The following is a 20786-nucleotide window of genomic DNA, read 5'->3' as shown; positions in this document are numbered from 1 at the left end:
TTCATGGGAAATGTAGTTTTAGTGCAGCAATTTTGTGGTATATTATGGATTTTCTTTTGATTCTTCTCCTCTACAGAGTAGATACAATCCATGAAAGGAAAGATAGGAATTTATTTTAAAACCTACTATTCTTTGCATCAGAGTTTATTTGGATAAGATCTGCAAAGAATAGCTTTAGTAGCAGATCCTTTAAAAAGTGGAGGGCTAAACGTATTTTATTTTCAGTTTATTTGAGTTACTGCTTCAGACAAAACTGTGTTTTGTCACCTGAGCTCTAAGTTAGCCATTGTTCCCACAAGCAAAATTTCCCTGGTCTACAGAGGAAGAAGCACACAGACACACACACACACACACACACACACACACACACACACACACACACACACACAGACACACACACAGACACACACTTATAATCGAACAAAACTTTGAGCCAGGACTTCCCTCTTTGTTACATTCCCAGTGAACAAAATACAGATAGGGTTCTGTCTGTATTCTTTATAGTTCTTTAGGTCTGTGTAAAATCTATGTAGAACTATTGTAATTTAAATACTTTGTTTTGTTCTCTAAAGAGACTTACCTAGTTTCTTACCTCTTTACCTGTTGTTCATAGAATTTTCTCTCCTTTTTTATTTGGTGTACAAAGGAAGTAGTAAAAGTAGAGAAAATTGCTCAGTTCTAGCACACGAATTGTCACACGTATTCTGTGTTCCTTGTATGTCTTTGTCACTCAAAGTGTAGTGTAATTTTGTCTTTGGTATTTTCAAATTGTGTGACCAGGCAGAGGAGCCCCATTGGGAAGATAGGAATACATGATGACCCAGGGCGAAGGCAGAAACAAGACCAGAAATAGTCGTAGTTAGTGTGGTAACCCATCTCTGGTTCATCCTAATGAGCATGATGCCAAAGTGCTTGCTTTCAGAGCGTGGCAGTAAGGCTCACCTTACAGTAGAAGAGCTCTGTGAGCAGGAGAGCTCTTCAGACTGGCTGGTGTGAGCTACAGAATGGTTGCCATTTTGTTACCCAGGATATCCATGAGAATGTGTCAAGCCTGGAAGTAGGCATAGAGAAGGACCAAACAGCTAAAGGCCAGTGGGTGAACTTTAGTAATGTTCAAAATTGAACTCTGTGCTTGCCAGACTCCAAAGTCATGATGTTGTGTTGAGAAAAATCTTTTCCAAAACAGAAAACAGCTTTCTGCAAAATGGATAATGAATAAAAGCAAAAACGCAGTTGGATTCTGTACCACAAGTTTATTATTCAATAAAAATTATGTGGTTTGGTGTGCCGTTTCATGTTTTTAATGTACTGATTGTGAAAACAATCCTCAAACATAACACAAGAATCACTCAACTTTAAAAGGGATAGATTCCAGCAAAATATGTTTGGTCTCAGTAATGTCCCTCAGCCATTGTTCTCGAAATCGAATCTTTCCCGGTCTATAGAGGAAGGGAAAAAACAACACACAAAACTTTTATAATCAAACAAAATGTTGAGGCAGGACTCCCCTTCTTACATTCCCAGTGAGCAAGATTCTGGCTGGGTTCAAGCTACATTCCTTACTGTTCTTTGGGCCTGTGTAAAGAGTCTTTCGAGAGCTGCTGTGCAGTAATACGGGTTGTTACACAGAAGCTAATTCATGTGAGTTTGGTGTGGTTCATTGTTGGAAGGGGGAGTGCTGAAACATGCTCTCACTCTATAGCCCAGATGGGCCCCAAACTTACAGCAGCCCCCCTCTCTCAGCCCCCCAAGTGCTGCGATTATAGCCATGCACTGCAATGCCTAAATAGGATTACTACCCACAGTAAATTCAGTATAAGTCTGAAGTTTTCCTGAAGAGGGCTGGGGCTATAGCTCAGTGGTAGAATACCTGCCCAGCATGTAAAGACCCTGGGTTCGATAACCAGCAAAAACACACACACCTTTGAAGTTTCTATAGAAATAATAGACATGACTCACTTTGCCCCACCCTGCTTTATCAAGTAATCCTTAAGTTTCTAATTACTGAAAAAACATTAAAGATTTTTTTTTCTAGACTAATGCTAGAATCCTACTTTTGGCTCATACTGTAGGGTAAGTGGTCCAAGGATGAAGCGAGCCATGCCTGGATTATCTCAGTCTGAGGGCCTGCTAGAAACCTAGAGTGTTTAAACCTCACCCATTTAGAACAAGTCTCCAAACTGTAATTACCTTTGAAGTAGTTCTGAATTCTCAAAGATATAAGAGACATCAACAGGCATATCCTAAGAGAGAGGGACAACTGTCAGCCTGGACCAAGCAAGCCGATGCTTAACCTCCCACTCTACTCTTGGCTATATGTATCTGTTTGCATTTTCAGGGCCTGTCTTTATTAACTGAGAATCCATTCATTGGTAGTTCTTTATTATTTCAAACCTATTCTGCAAAAGCTATCTTTGGTCATAGATCCCTTAAGCTACTCCACAAGACCGGAGACAATTGGCAGCACCTTGTGTCCTTCAATAAGAGCATGAATCCGTCTTTTGCCTTTATTATTTTTTGGGGGGGGGGCTTGGGGTTATTGGTTTTGTTGTCTTCTGTACCTGTTCCAGTTTACTCGCCTGTGATTCTTAGGAATGGAACCAGAAGGAAACACATAGATGAATGAAGTTGGACAATTTTGATTTTGAAGCAGGGGTTTTGCTATGTTACCTATACTGGTATTGAGGACCTAGATGCAAGCGAACTTCTCGCCAAAAGCTCTCTCCCGAGTGCCTGGATGATTGTGTGCTACCCCACTCAGTCTTCAAAATAGTGGCACAAGACCAACTCCTAACATTTTTTTCCAAAGAGGATCTTATACTATAGCCCAGGCTGGCAGTGTACTGAAGGCAATCTTGCCTCAGATTCAGTAATGCGGAGATTGTATGATGAGCCACTCTACCTATTAATGGTTGAGGTTTTTTTTCTGTGTGTGTGTGTGTTTTTCCAGACAGGTTTCTCTGTGTAGTCTTGGCTGTCTGGCCTTGAACTCACAGAGATCTGCCTGCCTCTGCTTACTGGGAATAAAGGCATGTGTCACCATACCTGGCTGAGTTTTATTTTGTTTTGTTTTTTCGAGACAGGGTTTCTCTGTGTAGCCTTGGCTGTTCTGGACTCACTTTGTAGACCAGGCTGGCCTCAAACTAACAGGGATCCACCTGCCTCTGCCTCCCAAGTGCTGGGACTAAGGGCGTGCACCACCACTGCCTGGCAATTTTTTTTAAATGAAGTATTACAGATTTTTTTTTTTTACTTGGGAACTGGAGATTTTAAAAAAAGATTTATTTATGTGTATGCATGTGTATGCTTACTTGTGTGTGGGTCCCCACAGAGGCCAGCAGAAGGAATTGGATCCTGTGAGTTACAGACAGCTGTGGACTGCCTGGTGTGGGGTGCTGGGAACTGAACTTTGGTCCTCTGCGAGAGCAATAAGTAGATGTTTTCTTTAAATATTTTTTTTTAATGTGTGGAAATGTTTTGCCTTCATGTGTATGCACCATGTGTGTGCCTGGTGCCCACGGAGGTCAGAAGAGGATGGCAGATCCCTGAAACTAGATTTATGGACAGTTGTAAGCCATCATGTGGGTGCTGAGAACTGAGCCCATGTCTTCTGCAAGAGCAGAAAGAGCTTTTCCCCAAGCCATTTCTCCAGCCCCATAACAAGTACATTTTTAAGGTAGAAAAGAACTGAGTAATAATCTTGCAATGGTCCCCACCTATGATGTCTGTTCTTGTTCACCTCCACCACTCTCACTTCCTAACCTCTGCCCTGCCAGCAGCAAGCCAGCTGAGGGAGGGAGGGAGGGAGGGAGGGAGGGAGGAAAGAGCATATATATTAGATAGAGTTTTAGCTCATATGCCCTCGCTACTCAGAAGTCTCTAGGTGTATGTACACTGTCAGAATTACCTGCATGTTTGTTACGAATTTATTAACTCAGCCAAGGGATGCTGGTGCATACCTTTAATCCTAATAGTCAGGAGGCCGAGGCAGGTGCATCTCTGGAGGCCAGCCTAGGCTGCAGAGTGGGTTCCAAGATAGAGCTACACAAAAACCCCGTGTCCAAAAATAAACAAACAAAAAAACCCCAAGCAAACAACAACAAAGAGTGTGTTAGCTCTGTCCCTGCACAGGCCTGCTGAGTCAAAATCTTCATTTAACAAGATCCTCGAATAATTTCCATGTGCTTCAAAATTACAGAACCACTTTAGGGACATTTTAAACAAAGAACTAGAGGCTGGAGAGATGCCACAAGAGTTAAGAGTGCTCCTAGCGAGGACCTGATTTCCTAGCATCCATGGTAGGCAGCTTACAACTGCCTGTAACTCCAGATCCAGAGTATGTGAAGCCCTCTTTTGACCTGTGTGTATGGCAGCTGCGCTCACATACACACATATGCACACATAAATAAATAATAACTCTTTCAACAGAGGAGTGATAGAAATTTCACTTTGAAGGGCTTTGGCTGGCTGGCTACTACATGTGGGCAAGAACTGAAGAGACACCAGTGAAGCTATTGAAATAATCCTAAAAGGGAGGGGGTCCCATACATGCTTTCTTAATGGTTTAAGGGAGGGATATGAGAGAAAGAGAAGAGTCAAAGAAGATGCCATGGATTCAGCTGTCAACTCAAGTGCAAAGACTTGAAGTGGGTCAGATGTGGGAGGGAAAATCAAACATTCAGTTCCGGGGCTGGGGAGACAGCACAGTGGTAGAACACTTGCTCAGCATGTGGAGGTCCTAAGTTCAACCTCCAGAACCGTGGAAACAAAATCAGTTTTTAAAAATGGTAAGTAAAATGTTCACTAAATCTCAGGATATGCTAGAGATTTGGAAATGACAAGGTCTCAGTGACACTAATTTATCTTACTGGCTTACTCTTTTGAGCTGAAAGAATCACACTATGTCACCTAAGCTGGGTATAAACACTGTTTTAAAAGTTTTTTTTTTTTTGCTAAGTATAAATGTTTTTCTTTTTATTTTCTTATGCTACGTGCATGAGTGGTTTGCCCGCATGTATGTTTGTGCACTGCACATGTGCCTGGAACCAAAGACCATGTCAGAACTGGAGTTACAGATGCTTGTGAGCTGCCATGTGGGGTTAGGAATTTAACCCAGGTCCTATGCAAGAGTGGCCAGTGCTCTTAACCACTGAGCCAGCCCTGGATTTTCTTTTTAAATTATGTGTGTTTGTGGCAGGGTGGGGGAGCTTGTGATGTGTGCTTGTGAATACCATGCCTTGGAAGCCAGGAGCCAGAGGCCTTGGGTCCTGTGGAGCTGGAGTTACAGAGACTTATGAGCCATGTGACATGGGCACTGGGAACCAAACCAAATGAGACCAGTAAGGGCTCTTAACTGCTGAGCCAGTTCTCCATCCCTGCCATAAACTCTTGAGTTCAGGTGACTCTCAACCCCACCGAGTGTTGAGAGCAAAGTGTGCGCCACTGTGGCCAGCTTCAGGTTTTGTTGCTCAGGCTGGCCGACTTCAAATCATCTCCCCATTCTAACCTCCTGCCTGTGGGCATGCGTCTACATACCCAGCTCTGGGTGATCTTTAAAGTTGTATGGCTGCATGAAACAACCAAGGTAGGTACAGAGACAAGGCCTGGGTGTTGGGACATTCATTTTAGCCATGAAGATGTTAGTGTGAGGCCCAAGGCACATCAGGAGAGCATGTTCTAGAAACCAGATGCAAAGCCTTGTGGAGACCAGAGTAATCAGCATGGTGAGGGCTGCAGCCTGGCCAGGTAAGATGAAGGCAGGACCATGACTACTAAGTTTCGTGTTCTAGAGACATAGCAGAGAAACCGCCCCACACGTGCAAGGCCCTGGCTTCAATCCTTCATCCCATGTAAACACATCGCTTGGGTTTATTAGATCCAGAGTGGGGGTGCACACCTGTAATCTCAGCACTCGGGGAGGCTGAGACAGGAGGATCAGGATTTCAGGACCACCCTTACCTATCTAGGGAGTTAAAGATTGGAACCCTTCTTCATGAAACCCAACCTCTTGCAGTGGGAGGCATTAATGATGCCCCTGATTAGATGACGTCCCTGAATCTTCACTGAGGGAAGCAGGACGCAAAAGGCAGAGCTTACCGGGGGTTTGCCTTTGTTGAACTTGATGGTGAAGAAGGCATTGGCACTGACTCGTGCCATAGGTCTCACGGCAGTGGGGGCACTCCAGCGCACGCGGTAGATATAGTGGTAGGAGTGAATTAAGTCTTTCCTCTCTATAAAATCTGCATAGTACACCCAGCGGTTTTGAAACTCCCAGACCTGTTTCATAGAAAAGAAGAAGAAAAAAAAAAAAGAGAGAGGGAGAGAGAAAACTCACCACCGAGAAAGAAAAGCAGGCTTCGGTGCAAGTACTTAACAGTCAGGGTTGCAATTTCTGAGATCTTGACGTTTTTTAAAAACATTTTTTGATTCACACTAGAACTGGCTTCCAGCTGTTCCCACTGTAAGAGGAAAGCTGCTGGACTAACTTGGAACCGTGAAAGGCATTTGAGAGGAGCTCTGGATGGTGGTGGAGGCAGAGTGGGGCAAGGGTTGAGGTGTGTATGGACACACCGCACTTCACATCCTCACCAAGGAGGCAAGTGTGTAGCTACACTGGAGAAGAATTAGTGATGGAAAAGGTGTTTTGTTCTGTTTACCCCATCCCAGGAGACCTACAGGGATGACTAGAAGACAGTGGACCAAGTGGCAGGCATCTGTAAAATCGGACTTGGTTCATTTGTTGTGATACGTGGTTCATAAGGCAAGGACCAAATTCTGGGAGGGTTCTTAGTGAAGGTGCTTGCTATGCAAGCCTGAGGACATGAGTTCAAGGCCCAGGATGCATGTAAAGGTAGAAGTTCTGAACTAAGTCCACAAGGTTGTCCTGTGACCCCTCTCTACATGTGCGATGTTGTATACACATGACTCCCATACTCACACAATAATAAAGTACAAAAGTTAAACGAGGCCAAAAGAGCGAGTCAGGCAATTGGGCCATCCATATGCCCTCAAAAGGAGGCTGGGGAGGCAGCTCAGCAGCAGTGTTCATTTGCCTCGTATGTATAAGACCCTGGGTTTGACTGGCAGCATGAGACTTTTTGACTTTTTGAGACAGGGTCTCACTATGTAGTCCACACTGTCGTCAATATCAAGAGTTCTGCCTCTCCTCCCAAGGGCTGGGATTAGCCAGCATGCAGATATTCAAGTGCTGACCTCGGAGTATCTCTGCTGTCTGAGCCTTTTTTTTGTTTGTCTTGCAAGAGAGGCTTTCTCCGTGTAGACTTGTCTGTCCTAGACTCACTTTGTAGACCACCCTGGCCTTGAACTCACAGAGATCTGCCTGCCTCTGCCTCCCAAGTTTACAGGTGTGAGATTACACGTCCTGAGATTACAAACTGTGCGCCACCGTGCCCGGCTTTCTGAGCCTATTTTTGCAGTTGAGATGGGAAGAGCCAGTTAAAGTTAACTCTGTTATCAACGGCATCAGCATAGATTTGGTAATTCTGTGCAGGCCTATAATGCCAGGCCGCGGGGGAGTGCAGGCCGGAGGAGTGGGAAATCAAAGTCATCCCTAAGAACCATTCCAGGCCAGTCTGAGCTATATGAGTCTCTGTCTCAAAAAGCGGGGAAGGATGGGGGAGCTAGTGGAGTCAGGAATGGGTCTGCTGCATAAGCGTGAAGACCCGAGTTTGATTCCCAGCCATGCATGGTGCTGTGTTCTTGTAATCCCAGGCCTGGGGAGGCCAAGGCAGGCAAATCCTTGCCCAGAAAGTGTAGCTTAGTTGGTGACTAGGTAACCAATAAGACCAGTGAGAAGCCCTGTTTCAGAAAAAGTGGTGGAAGTTGGACAGATCTAAGGAACAACAACATGGTCAGCCTTTTGACTTCCACATAGGCATGTGCACACATGCACGCATGCTATACGTTCAGTCCACACAGGCATGTGCACACACACAGTTCATTCAGTCCACATAGGCATGTGCATGTGAGCGCGCGCATGCATACACACACACACACACACACACACACACAAACACACTATTCATTCAGTCCACAAAGCCATGTGCACGTACACACACACACACTGTTCACACGCAGTCCATATAGACACACACATACACATGCATACTTTCATTCAGTCCCCACAGGCATGTGCATACACAAATTATTCATTCAGTTCACATAGGCATGTGCGCGCGCGCGCACACACACACACACACACACACACACACACACACACACACACACTATTCATTCAGTCCTTACTAAGTCCCATATATTGCATTGCATTCATCTTCATTCATGTGTGCCCTCTCCTACTGTGCCTCACATCTCTCCCCTCACTACTGCACTTTAGCTTTTATCGGTGCTCAGCAGACCCTGGGTGACAGCAGCCTCCATTGTCCTCAACCCCGCTTCTCCAGTCCACTCCCTATTGTGAAGCCAGGGTTACTTTCCTCAAGCCTAGCTTCAAACCTACCAGCTCCACTCTGAAGCCTTCAGGAGCCCGAAAGGCCAAAGAAAGTAAACATTTCTCACTGTGTCACTTAAGATTTCCCACAGTCTGGATTAAAAAACAGACATGATTTTTTTTCTACATGTATTTTTCTGCATGTACATGCATTTTTATGGGAACATGTATATGCTTCGTGTGTGTGTGTGTGTGTGTGTGTGTGTGTGTGTGTGTGTGTGTGTGTGTCCTGAAGTAATATTTGGACGCTCTGTCTCTGTCTCTGTCTCTGTCTCTCTCTGGTTTTTTGAGACAGGGTTTCTCTGTGTTCGCCTTGGCTGTCCTGAACTCACTCTGTAGACCAGGTTGGCCTTGAATTCACAGCAATCCACCTTCCCTTGCCTCCCCGAATGCTGGGATTACAGGCGTGCACTACCATGCCCGGCTCTGGAATCTTTCTCAATCAATTGCCCACTCCCCACCCCCTTATTTTTGAGGCAAGGTCCTTTAATGATTCAATCCCACACCTTGCCCTAGCAGGCTGCCTCTGGAGATTCCCTGTCTTTTAAAGCTAGAATTACAAGAAGCCAAGGCCACTTGCTTGTGTATGCACTTTAAGCACTGGCCTCGAACTCACAGAGATCTGCCTGCCTCTGCTTCCCAGAGTGCTGGGATTAAAGGTGTGCACCACCATGCCTGGCTTGCCTCTGCTTATTTTAAACACATCCAATTGTCCATTTCAGTCAGAAGAGAGAAGCAGTGCTCAGTTTGTTGAGATCAGGGACTGTGTCTTCTCCCATCATCTGTATGACATCATACCCCGTCCCCTGCCCCTTTTTGTTTTAAGACAAAGCCATATTATACCAGACTGAACTCTAACTTGCTATGCAGTCAAGGATGATCTTGACTTTCTAATTCTCCTGCCTCTATCTCCCAAGTGATGGAATTAAAGGCATATATCCCCATGCCTTGTTTATGTCATGTGGGGTAAACCCAGGAGTTAATGCATGCTTGGCAAGCTCTCTACCAACTGAGCTATATCTCCAGGCACCTTTTGTTTTTGAGATATGGTGTCATGTAGCCCAGGGTGGCCTTGGCACCTAATTCCCCTGCCTCTACCACCCAAAGTGATGAGATTATAGGCATATGCCAATCTGCCCGGTGCATTATTTCTTGTTTTCTTACAAAGAAGTCTGACAGTCAACTCCTTGTGCCCTAGTTTTCCTCACCTTTTCTCAGTTACTTGACTTTGTAAAGTGGGAATCTTTGTCACACAAAGATTATGTAGCACTAGAATAGTCCCTAAAGATAGTCTAACAAAGCCACTCACTTTGAGGATGAAGAGATCGGGGTCTCGTGCCTGCATTGATGGAGCCAAAGGCTTCTTTCTGGGCAGCAAGCTTAGTTTTGTCTGCTTCCCGCCAGATGTCTGGGGTCTCAGAGCTTCTTCCTCTCTACTTGCTGGTACTGTACTTGTTGTATCTTTTATGTGAAGGAAGGCAACCTTCAGACAGTCTAATTCTACTATTCGCATAAGTCAACCTCTTCCCCTTTTATGGATGTATGGCAACAGATTTTTATGTCAGTCCAGTATTTTCCTCGTGGGTTGTAGTTCTTACATAATACACCTTCACATATACTTACTGACATGGTGCTAGCTTGCAGTGGATGGCTTAACCCATTCTATATTATTGAGCACTCAAAACCAGCAGGTGCCTGAAAGTACATGCACAAAACTGGTAGCCCTGGCACGTGACTGTTGGAAGAGTACAACTGTTCTGTATGAACAGAACTGTAGAGGCGTGGCACAAGCCTTCAATCCTAGCACATGGGAGGCTGAGTCAGGAAGTAGGAATTCAAGTCACCCTCAACTACACAGCAAGTTCAAGGCCAACCTGTCTCAAAAACCCAAAAGAAAATAGGTTGGAGAGAGGGATAAAGGGAGAGAAGGAGACGTAGGGAAAGAGATGAGAAGAGGGAGGATAAATCTATTCCTATGCCCAGCAAAGGTTTATTGGGGATCTACACTGTGCACCTGACATTGCTAGAAGCATAGGGCAAAACTGATCAAAATGCTCTGCTCTCCAGGACCAGATGACCTGGTGATGGAAGATTGACAGTGTCTTAGGTAGTGCTCTGGAGTGAGACTTCTAAGAGAGAAATAAGTAAAAGGGAGGTTGTGGGTCTAGATGAAGTGTGAAGGGCCTCACAAAGCAGGTGGCATTTCCTAAAGATTTAAAGAGAGAGAAAGCAGTGAAGTGTTCACATAGGTCTTGGGATAGAGGGAGGAAGAGACACCAAGGTCCTGGTGATGGGGCATGCCTGGAAGTGAGGGACAGCCAAGAGGAAGCCAGGGCTGGGTGAGAAGGGTGAGAGGGCACAAGTTTTGTGATGGAGTCTGAGCTATGGAGTTGGGAGGAGAGCAGGGCAGTCATCACCTGGGGTCTTACAGGACTCTGGCACGGCTTACTTTGCCATTTACTCAAACAGCTGGCCCCTTGGTGAGGGAAAATTTGCTACTTGCCTTGACCCATTCTAATTTGGGTCAAGAGCCCTGAATGGAATGAGCAGGGGTCTTTGATTGGCCTGAAAAGAAAGCTCACACTAGAGCAGGATGTTCACCAGTCACTTGCACCACTCATGTCCGGAGCTCTAGATGCCCTTCTCACTGGAAATCACATGTGGTGCCCATGCTGCACAGAGGGTGGGTGAGAAGCCAGCCTGCCCTCCTTTCTTGCAGGGCCATGTGACCCGTGGTGGCCAGGGCCTAGGGAACAAACTGCATTTGGGACTGCAGCCTTGGACTAGGCTAGGTGACTTCACCTCCAATTTCAACTAATCTCCCTTCCTAAAAAGTAGTGAGATGGGATTTTAAGGCATTCTTCTTCATTTACCCCACCCACAATGCAAAGCAACTGTGGTTCTACTACCCAGAAGCCACCTCCAAGGCTCAGAGCCAGACACAGGTTGCAGGTCGGGGAGGATTGTCTGGCTTGCTCGTTATTATCACTGCCATCTGGGTAATATATTACAAAATTACAGCAAAAAAGACTATTGCTCCTGGAGGTAGAAAGAGTAGCTCAGTAATAGGAACCATCCTTAATGTGAGTAATGCTGTCAGTTCATTCTCCAACACTGTATAGGAACATAAAGACATTTGGCCCATCCGAATCCCCTCTGTTAACCTGAACAGATTAATATTGTTGGAGGAAAAGCTATTTTAGAGAGGCTTCTTTCTCCTTAGGCCAGCAGGCCCCCATTGAATATATCCGCATGGACAAAGTGCTTACGTGGAAATAGCATTTCCTCAAGAAATGTACAAATAAGATGATACAAATGCATGGCAGTGTGGCTGCACATTTCTCTTTCAAAGATTTCCCCACCTTGGGCCTGGTTCAATGGTTAAGAATGCATACTGGCTGGGGAGGGGGCATACCCTTTGAATCTCAGCATTTAAGAGACAGGAGCAAACCGGGCGTTGTGGTGCATGCTTTTAATCCCAGCACCCGGGAGGCAGAGGCAGGCGGATCGCTGAGAGTTCGAGGCCAGCCTGGTCTACAAAGGCAGTCTAGGATAGCCAAGGCTACACAGAGAAACTCTGTCTGGAGAGAGAGAGAGAGAGAGAGAGAGAGAGAGAGAGAGAGAGAGAGAGAGAGAGAGAGAGAGAGAGAGAGAGAGAGAGAGAGCGAGCGCAGATGTATCTCTGTGTGTTTGAGGCCATCTTTATCTAGCAAATTCTAAGCCAGCTTTGGCTACATAGTGAGACCCTGTCTCAAAAAAATTAAAACAAGTCTGGAGAAATGGCTTACTAAGAATACTGCTAGTCTTCCAGGGAACATGGGTTAAATTCCCACTATCTGCTTGGTAATACCCAGCCACCTCTAACTCCAGTTCCAGGGCTTCTCTAACTCCAGTTCCAGGGCTTCTCTAACTCCAGTTCCAGGGCTTCTCTAACTCCAGTTCCAGGGCTTCTCTAACTCCAGTTCCAGGGCTTCTCTAACTCCAGTTCCAGGGCTTCTCTAACTCCAGTTCCAGGGCTTCTAACACTCCCTTCCAGCTTCCACAGCCACCAGGCCCACACATGGAGCATATACATGCATGCAGGATAAGCACCCATACACATAAAATAAATATTTTTTTTTAAAGAAAAGACTTCCTTGAAGGGTGTACAATGCTTTCAAAAATAGAACAAGTAAGCCAAACTTTCCTATCTTGATTTTAGAACTCACAAGAAAATTATGTCTACTTATTCTAAGTGTCTTTGATGCCACACCTTTGATTTTTATGACCCCAAACCTTTTTTTTTTTTTTTTTGTTATTCGAAACAGGATCTCTCTGTGTAGCCTTGGCTGTCCTGGACTCACTCTATAGACCAAGCTGGCCTCGAACTCAAAGCAATTGGCCTGCTTCTGTCTCCCGAGTGCTGGGATTAAAGGCGTGCGCCCCCAAACCCGGCAACCCCACACTTTTGATCAACAGAGGACCTTTGTATTGTTGCTCACACCACTTACTGAAACAAACTTTTCAATATATTTCCGACCGTTTTCTATCGTGAATTCCCCATGAGTGAGCCACTTGATGTTCTTGACGGGGTTTTTGTCATCTGCAAACAAGGCATGGGCATATTAGTTGCCTGGTAACGTGGTGTCACAGTAAAGAGACAAGTATTTAGACAAGCAAGCCTGAAGCCCTACCTGCCACACACTGAGCAGCAGCAGCCAGAACACCTGCCACTATAGACTTGGCTACCTTCCGTGTTCCATCGTCTTTCTTCTTTCCTCCCCCAGACTTTTTCTTTTTTCCCTCTGGCTCAGTTTTCTTCTTTTTTACGTCTGTCTCAGAATCCTTTGCTTTCATCTTGCGCACAACCTTCTTTTCTTTTATCTCTGGTATGACTAGAAAAGCCTTGGTTTCCTTTCTCTCAGGCGCAAGTGACACTTTCTTCTTAGACTCTTTCTCCTCCTCCGGCACCGGGATCTTCTCTTTTACCTCTGGCACAGCTGGGGCAGCTGGGGCAGCTGGTACAACTGGTGGTGCAGCTAGCACAACTGCTGGCGCAACTGGCACAACGGGTGGCGGAGCTGGCGCGACTGCTGGAGCAGCTGGCGCGACTGCTGGAGCAGCTGGCGCAACTGCTGGAGCAGCTGGCGCAGCTGGCGCAACAGCTGCAACTGGCGCAACCGCCTTCTCTTTTGATTCTACCTGCGGTACAGCCTTTTTCTCTTTTACTTCTGGCATAATTGGGACAATCACCTTGTCTTTTGTGTCTATTGATGCAATCCTGTTTTCTTTTGTGTCTGTCACAATCCTCTTGTCTTTTACATCTGTCACAAATGTCACCATCCTCTTGTCTTTCGTCTCTGTCCCAGGCTTCTTGTCTTTGGGATCTGAGATCGTCACAGTCTTCTTTTCTTTCGGCTCAGTCACATTCTTTTTTTCGTTTGGGTCTACAATGATGCCCACCATCTTCTTCTCTTTCTGATCTGAAGAAGTCACAGGCTTCTTCGGGTCTACCACGGTCTTAGGGGTGCTTGGCTCTGGAACAACAGGCTTGTGCTCTGGAACCTCTGGTTTCTTTGTCTTGGCTGTGCTAGTGGCCTCGACAGGTTTCCCCTTCTGGGTTGGGGGCCTTTTTTTGTTATTCATTTTCTTTTACCTGGATTAAAAAAAAACTGAAGAAATGACTCTATATGTGCAGGGGTTACGGGCCACAAATACACTCATATAAGTACATGCACTCTCTTAAAAATGGTTTTAGCTATGTATGGGTATGAATATTTTGCTTGCATGCATGTTGCCTGTGTATCAAGTGCATGCTTGGTACCTGCAGCGGTTAGAAGACAGCATTCGATCCCCTATAACAGAGAGTTACTGATAATTTTGTGCCACCATATGGCTGCTGAGAATCCAATTGTGGTATTCTATAAGTGCAATAAGGGCTGAAAAACACTGAGTCATCTCGCCAACCCCTATACCCTGTCTCCTGGAGGACCAAAGCACTCAGCCACTACTTGCTGCACTTAAGAAGAGACTGGGGATGAAGGATTGGAGTGAGGCCTTTACCTTCTTATCTGCTTGCTGGGATGGCTGTTACCTGAAAACCAAAGATCTTCCATCCTTCAAACTGTGAAGACTTAAATCAAAATGCAGTAGTGGAATTCCTAGCATCTTTGAACCATAACTCCAAATACTGACTCTAAAAGAAACTCAGTCCATGTTTTGAGCAACTAAAGGCATGGGACTATTTTAAAGGTTCTATTTTTATTTTATTTTATTTTTCTGAGACAGGGTCTCTCTGTGTAGCCTTGATTGTCCTGGACTCACTTTGTAGACCAGGCTGGCTTTGAACTCACAGAGATCCACTTGTCTCTGCCTCCCAAGTGTTGGGATTAAAGGTGAGCGCCACCACTGCCCGGCCTCTATTTTTATTTTTAATTACATGTGTATGGGTTTGTTTATGCATGTGGATGCAGGTGCCTAGATATGCCAAAAGAAGGCTTCCGATTGCCCTGGAGAAGTGGTTGTAAACCACCTGATGTGGGTGTTAGGAGCCAAACTTAGGTCCTCTGAAAGGGCATTACATGCTCTCTTTCCCCAGCATGACTTTTGTTTTTGGTTTTGTGTGTGTTTTATTTTTCGAGACACAGTTTCTCTGTGTAGCCTTGGCTGGCCTTGAACTCAGAGATCCACCTGCCTCTGCCTCCTGAGTGCTGGGATTAAAAGCGGGCTTCAGCACACCCGGCACATGACTTTTTTTTTTTTTTAGTAGTAAATTGAGGGACTAGAGTGTATTTCAGTAGTAGACATTTACCTAGCCTTGGGAATTCCAGATCCTGTTGGCACTGCTTTCTGCTGTCGCCCCATGTGGGAGGCTTATGTCTGAGATTTAAAGCTGGGAATAGTGGCAAATGCCCGTGATTAGCATTTGAGAAGCTAAGGTGATGGATTGCTACAATTTCAAGGCCAGTCTGGGCTACATAGCATATGTCAGGCTAGCTAAGGGCTATGGAGCAAGACTGTGCCCCCCAAACAAAAAACAAATGACAACAAATATGGATAAATGGAACTGCATGCACGTCTGTAATTCCACCTGGGGATGGGAGGTCTGGGGATTAGAAATTCAACATCATCCTTAGCTACATAGCAGATGTAAGGCCATCCTGAACTACATGAGACCTGTGTTCCATAGTAACACCCTGTCTTAAAAAAAAAAGGGAATGGAGCTGGAGAGATGGCTCAGTGGTTAAGAGCTCTGGCTGTTCTTCCAGAGAAACAGGGTTTGACTCCCAACACTTGCCTGACAGCTCACAATTGTCTGTAACTCCAGTTCCAAGGGATCTGATGCCCTCTTCTGATCTCCACGGGCACCAGCCATACATGAGGTGCACTGACATACATGCAGGCAAAACAATCGTACACCTAAAGTAAGCAAATCCTTTCTTTAAAAAAGGAAATTGATGCCGGGTGTGGTGGCGCAGGCCTTTAATCCCAGCACTTGGGAGGCAGAGGCAGGTGGATCGCTGTGAGTTCGAGGCCAGCCTGGACTACAAAGTGAGTCCAGGACAGTCAAGGCTACACAGAGAAACCCTGTCTGGAAAAACCAAAAAATAAAAATAAATAAAAAGGAAATTGTTTTGTTCCTGTTTGAAGCCTTTAAAACAATCATAAATGCAGCTCATGTTTTCCAAATACCTTCAGTGTCTATTGATAATATGAACGTTGGCTTTCTCTGGATTACAGACAGGTGTCTATCATATAACAGGGTGTGTCCATCGGGAATTTCCACCCCCCCCTTTATACATCTTTTCCCCTCGATTCTTGAGTCTTGGACTCACTTTCCTTGCCACTGCCAAAACTCTTCACTTCTGAGAAGTCATCTCTAGCATGCTTGTAGCAGGTAAACCCTCTTCCTTCCTTCCTTCCTTCCTTTCTTTTTTGAGACAAGGTTTTATTGTGTAGCCTTGGTTTGCTTCTTGGAGCTCCCTATGTAGACCAGGATGACCTTGAACTCACAAAGATCCACTCACCTGCATGATTAAGGTGTACTACATTATGTTCAGCCCCCTTGCCATCAAATCTTTAAATGAAGGGGGGGAATGACAGTAGATGTCTTTCCAAACTGAGCTAGCTTTCTTTCTTTCTTTCTTTCTTTCTTTCTTTCTTTCTTTCTTTCTTTCTTTCTTTCTTTCTTTCTTTTTCACAAATAAAGCCCCAAATTTGGGAATATTTTAGTATACCATATTTCAATTAAGTACCAAGTCCCTGTGAATGAGATGGACTCTGGCTACTTTCCCATCCAATGTCCTTCACTGGATGGATGGCTGACTAGAGTAGATCACAGGAAATAGCCCTCTGGTGCCCTCTAGTGTCCTTGGGATGCCATACACTAGGACGAGCATGCCGGAGACCGATGTGTGGGAGGGAAACTGTATTCCCTGATGGCCTCCTCTCTGGGTCACCTGTGACTGCAGGCCTGGAGAAACTTCCAGCCTCTCAGGGCTGCTGTCTTACACAGTTTCTCAGTGCCCCCTCCCATTAGCCCCAACTCTCCCCCGCCCCTGGCCACATCTCTCTGTTTCCTTGACCAACCATCATAATTTTAATATAACTTTAAAACATGTTTATTTCATTTTATATTTACATGTATGTGCGTTTCCTGAGTGTATGTAAGTGTACTGTGTTCATGCAGGAGCCTGTGCAGAGTACAAAGAGGGCACTGGATGCCCTCGAACTGGAGTTACAGGCAGTTGTGAGCCAGCCGATACAGATGAAAGGAAAATAAATGCAAAAATATAAATTATAAAAGAGACTTTCAGCTTAGCATGGTGGCGTACACCTTTAACTCCAGTACAGGGAGGCAGAGGCAGGCATTTCTCTGTGAGTTCAAGGTCCCCTGGTCTACAGAGCTAGTTGCTGCACAAAGAAATCTTGTCTTGAAAAAAAAAAAAAAAAGAGGCTTCCAGGGACCTGTTCTCACCTTCATGTAGTCCAGAATGTGCTTGTTTCTGAAAGCCTCTTTTTTGATTTATATTGTTTGCATTTATTTCTTTAGCTAAGGGGAGGGGTCATGGGCGACTCAACACATATGTAGAGGTCAAGTGCTGACTTGCAGAAGTTGTTTCTCTGCTTCCAGCACGTGAGTTCTTAGGGCCACCTTTACCCCCTGAGCTACCTCACTCTCCCTGCAAGCCCCTTCCACGAAAGGTGACCCTTTGTTTCCCTTTTCAACATCATTGCTCCCAAGGGTACGGTAGACACTGCACAAGGCCACCAAGTCCCAATGCCCATCAATCAAACAATACTGTGCATATCTTTCAAGCATTCCTGTAATAACTACAGACTAATGTTCATTTAGTCCTGGATATTTTCATGTTCTGCTCAGTTCACCTCCATCTCAGTTTCCTCTTTCCGCAGTTGGTGGAAAACAGGACTAGATGGAAAAAAAAAAAAAGAGAGAGCTTTTCCAAAGCCATTTTTTTTTTTACTATGTAGCAAGTTTGAAACCAGACTAGGTTATGTAGACCCCTCTCTCCAAAACAACAATGACAAACCAGAAAAGGGAGGCAGTGAGGGAGGAAGGAAGGAAGGAAGGAAGGAAGGAAGGAAGGAAGGAAGGAAGGAAGGAATTTTTTTTATTCATTAATGGACACACATCATTCTAAGGTGTCCCCTCCACTGGCTTCTTTGGGGGTCTGGGCGATTAATATAACCACTCCAGGTCCGTTTTCAGGCCTCCCCCATCACCAAGAAACCCCAGTACCTAAACGAGCAGATTCTCTGAAGCAGCAGCAGCAGAGGAAGTCTTTGCAGTCTCTCAGCAACTTTGCCTCAAGGTTCCTAGAGAGAATGTTTACAAGTGCTGCCACAGCAACGGTGCAGTTTCAACAATGGGACGCTAGGTCCATGTGCCTCTGTCAATAAAAGAATGGGAATTAAGAGGAGGGAGAAGGCCAGTTCCACCTGAGCTAAGCTGTGAGGCAAGCCTAGCTTCTTCCTGGCCTGGAGGGCTGGTGGTGTGACATTCTTCAGCCAAGAAACAGTGGAAGGAAACGAGTTTGCAGGGCTGTGCCTGGAGGGCTGGTGGTGTGACATTCTTCAGCCAAGAAGCAGTGGGCATTTGCGTGCTGTGCAGGTCACTGCATCAAGCTGCCTATGTCTTGCAATGGTGGCAAAGGTAGGTACTAGTGTTTCATATTGTATTTGAATGAAGTGAGGCGCGGAGGACGCCATGTGAATTGCCAGGTGCTCCAACCCGGAAGTGTCTGACATCAATGACTTACAATTTCACCTTTTCGTGTCAACATTCTGAGGTTAGGACCTCTTTATGGGCTTGACCATGCTGAAAGTTGTCTTTTGTGCATTGACGATGAGAGAGTAGAACAATGCTTATCTGCGCAGACTCAGAGACTCCTGGACACTTTATTTAGCACCTTTCTTTCTCCATTTCTTGTCTATGAAATAAAGATGACCATGGCCTAGAATAAAAGGGTTTGTTCTCTTTTTAGACAAGGTCTGTAGAGCCCATGCTGGCCTCAAAGTCAACGTCTTCATGCCTCAGGCTCCTGAGTGCACCACATTGCCTGAGTTTCAATAGGGTTTCTTCCTTCCTTCCTTCTACCTTTCCTCTTCTCTCTCTCTCTCTCTGTGTCTGTCTGTCTGTCTTTCTCTCTGTCTCTGTCTCTCTGTCTTTCTGTCTCTCCCTCTACGCCTCCTCTCTGTCTTACGTATTCCTGACAGACCGTGAACTTGCTATGTAGTGGAGGATGACCTTGACCTTCTAATCCTCCAAGTTATGGAATTACCAGTGTGCATCATCACACCAAGGCTTCATGCATACTAGGCAAGAACGCTGCCAACTGAGTTGCACCGTTAGGGCTGGATAGGTTTTTGTATGGGGGTAGGGGTTTGTTGTTGTTGTTGTTGTGCTTTGTTTTGTTTTGTTTTTGAGACAGGGTCTCACTATGTTAGCCCTGCCTAGCCTGGAACTTGCTGCATAGACTAGGTTCAAGCCTCAAACTCACAGATATCTGTCTGCTTTTGCTTCAATGTGTGTGTGTGTGTGTGTGTGTGTGTGTGTGTGTGTGTGTGTATCTAAATGATAGCTAAGCCCAATTATTCATGTGATGATTAAGAGTAGTGCCAGATACATCATAAACTTTCTATATAATGGTTGATAATATTCCTAGTATCGTTATCAATAAGAATGGTATATTTTAAAGATTTGTTTGTTTTATGATCTTACATGTATAGGTGTTTTGCCTGTGTGAACCACATGTATGCTTCACATTCATAGATGCCAGAGGATTACGTTGGAGCCCCTGAATCTTGGAGTTACAGGCTGTTGTGAGTTGCCATGTGGGTGCTAGAAATCGAACCTGGGTCTTCTGCAAGAGCACTTAACACCCTTAAATGCTGAGCCATCTCTCCAACCCTGATAGTGTGATCATTTTTATTTAATTTTAATTTTAATTTTATGTACATTGGTGTTTTGCCTGTATGTGAGGGTGTCAGATCCCTGGAACAGGAGTTGAATTTGTAAGATGTCATGTGGGTGCTGGGACTTGAACCCAGGTCCTCTAGAAGAGCAGCCAGTTCTCTTAACCACTGAGCCATCTCTCCAGATCCCTCCCTTTATGTGTTTGTAAATGTGTGAATGCTCTGTCTATATGTATGCCTGAATGCCAGAAGAGGGCATTGGATCCCATCATAGATGGTTGTGAGCCATCATGTGGTTGAGGGGAATTGAACTCAGGTCCTCTGGAAGAGCAGCTAGTGCTCTTAACTGCTGAGTCATCTCTCCAGCACCAGTTTGATATTTTAAAGGTACATATTTAAATGGTCTTAGCTGATAGAATGAAAATTTGGTGACTCTATGTCAGGACCTAGCCCTATTGGTCCAGAGAACACCCCTGCCCCCTGGCTCTGAATCCCTGCCCTGAACCATGGTACGGGTGTGGAGTGGCTGTTCATCCGGACACAGATGATCTGCCCTGGAGCAAAGAAGTGCACTCTTCAGTGTTCCTTTCCCCCCCACCCCCTCAGGAGAAATGCTGAGCTCACTGTGTGGACAGGACCATGTACATCAAGGCTCCACCCACTGAGATCCTGCTGCTGAGATGAAGTTCCAGATAGGTGAGTGGCAGGGGTGAGGAGTATGGAAGCAGTAATGACAAAGCAGGATGCGCAGTAATGACAAAGCAGGATGCGCACATTACATACTGGGTTCCCTCCCAGCAGCAGAATACCAGGGAGAGAGGGATCATCTATTTATATATGTTATATATTTAATGTATTATTACAACACTCTAGTAAGGTGTTGGGATGGACAGGGTGACGA

At 45.3% G+C, this 20786-nt stretch overlaps 1 protein-coding gene across 2 annotated transcripts; it reads right to left on the bottom strand.

Moving 5' to 3' along the window:
* Positions 1-94: 94 nt before the first annotated feature.
* Positions 95-18330, bottom strand: AKAP14 (A-kinase anchoring protein 14). 2 transcript variants are annotated; one of them, XM_084789835.1, is made up of 6 exons: positions 18210-18330; positions 13144-14105; positions 12961-13052; positions 6097-6276; positions 2191-2243; positions 95-1439 (listed from the first exon to the last, which is right to left on the bottom strand). In XM_084789835.1, the coding sequence occupies exons 2-6, from the start codon at positions 14093-14095 to the stop codon at positions 1346-1348; spliced, it is 1371 nt and encodes a 456-aa protein (XP_084645961.1). In that variant the 5' UTR covers positions 14096-14105; positions 18210-18330; the 3' UTR covers positions 95-1345. The 2 variants fall into 2 exon arrangements, with proteins under 2 accessions (XP_084645961.1, XP_084645962.1); XM_084789836.1 differs by lacking the exon at positions 18210-18330 and having other exon boundaries at positions 13144-14121.
* Between the last annotated feature and the right edge of the window lie 2456 nt (positions 18331-20786).

The sequence above is a fragment of the Acomys minous genome (genome assembly GCF_964271855.1).
Source record: "Acomys minous genome assembly, chromosome: 7".
Lineage (NCBI taxonomy): Eukaryota > Metazoa > Chordata > Mammalia > Rodentia > Muridae > Acomys > Acomys minous.
Note: the sequence above shows the minus strand (reverse complement) of the source record. Positions and strands in the feature narration are given on the sequence as shown.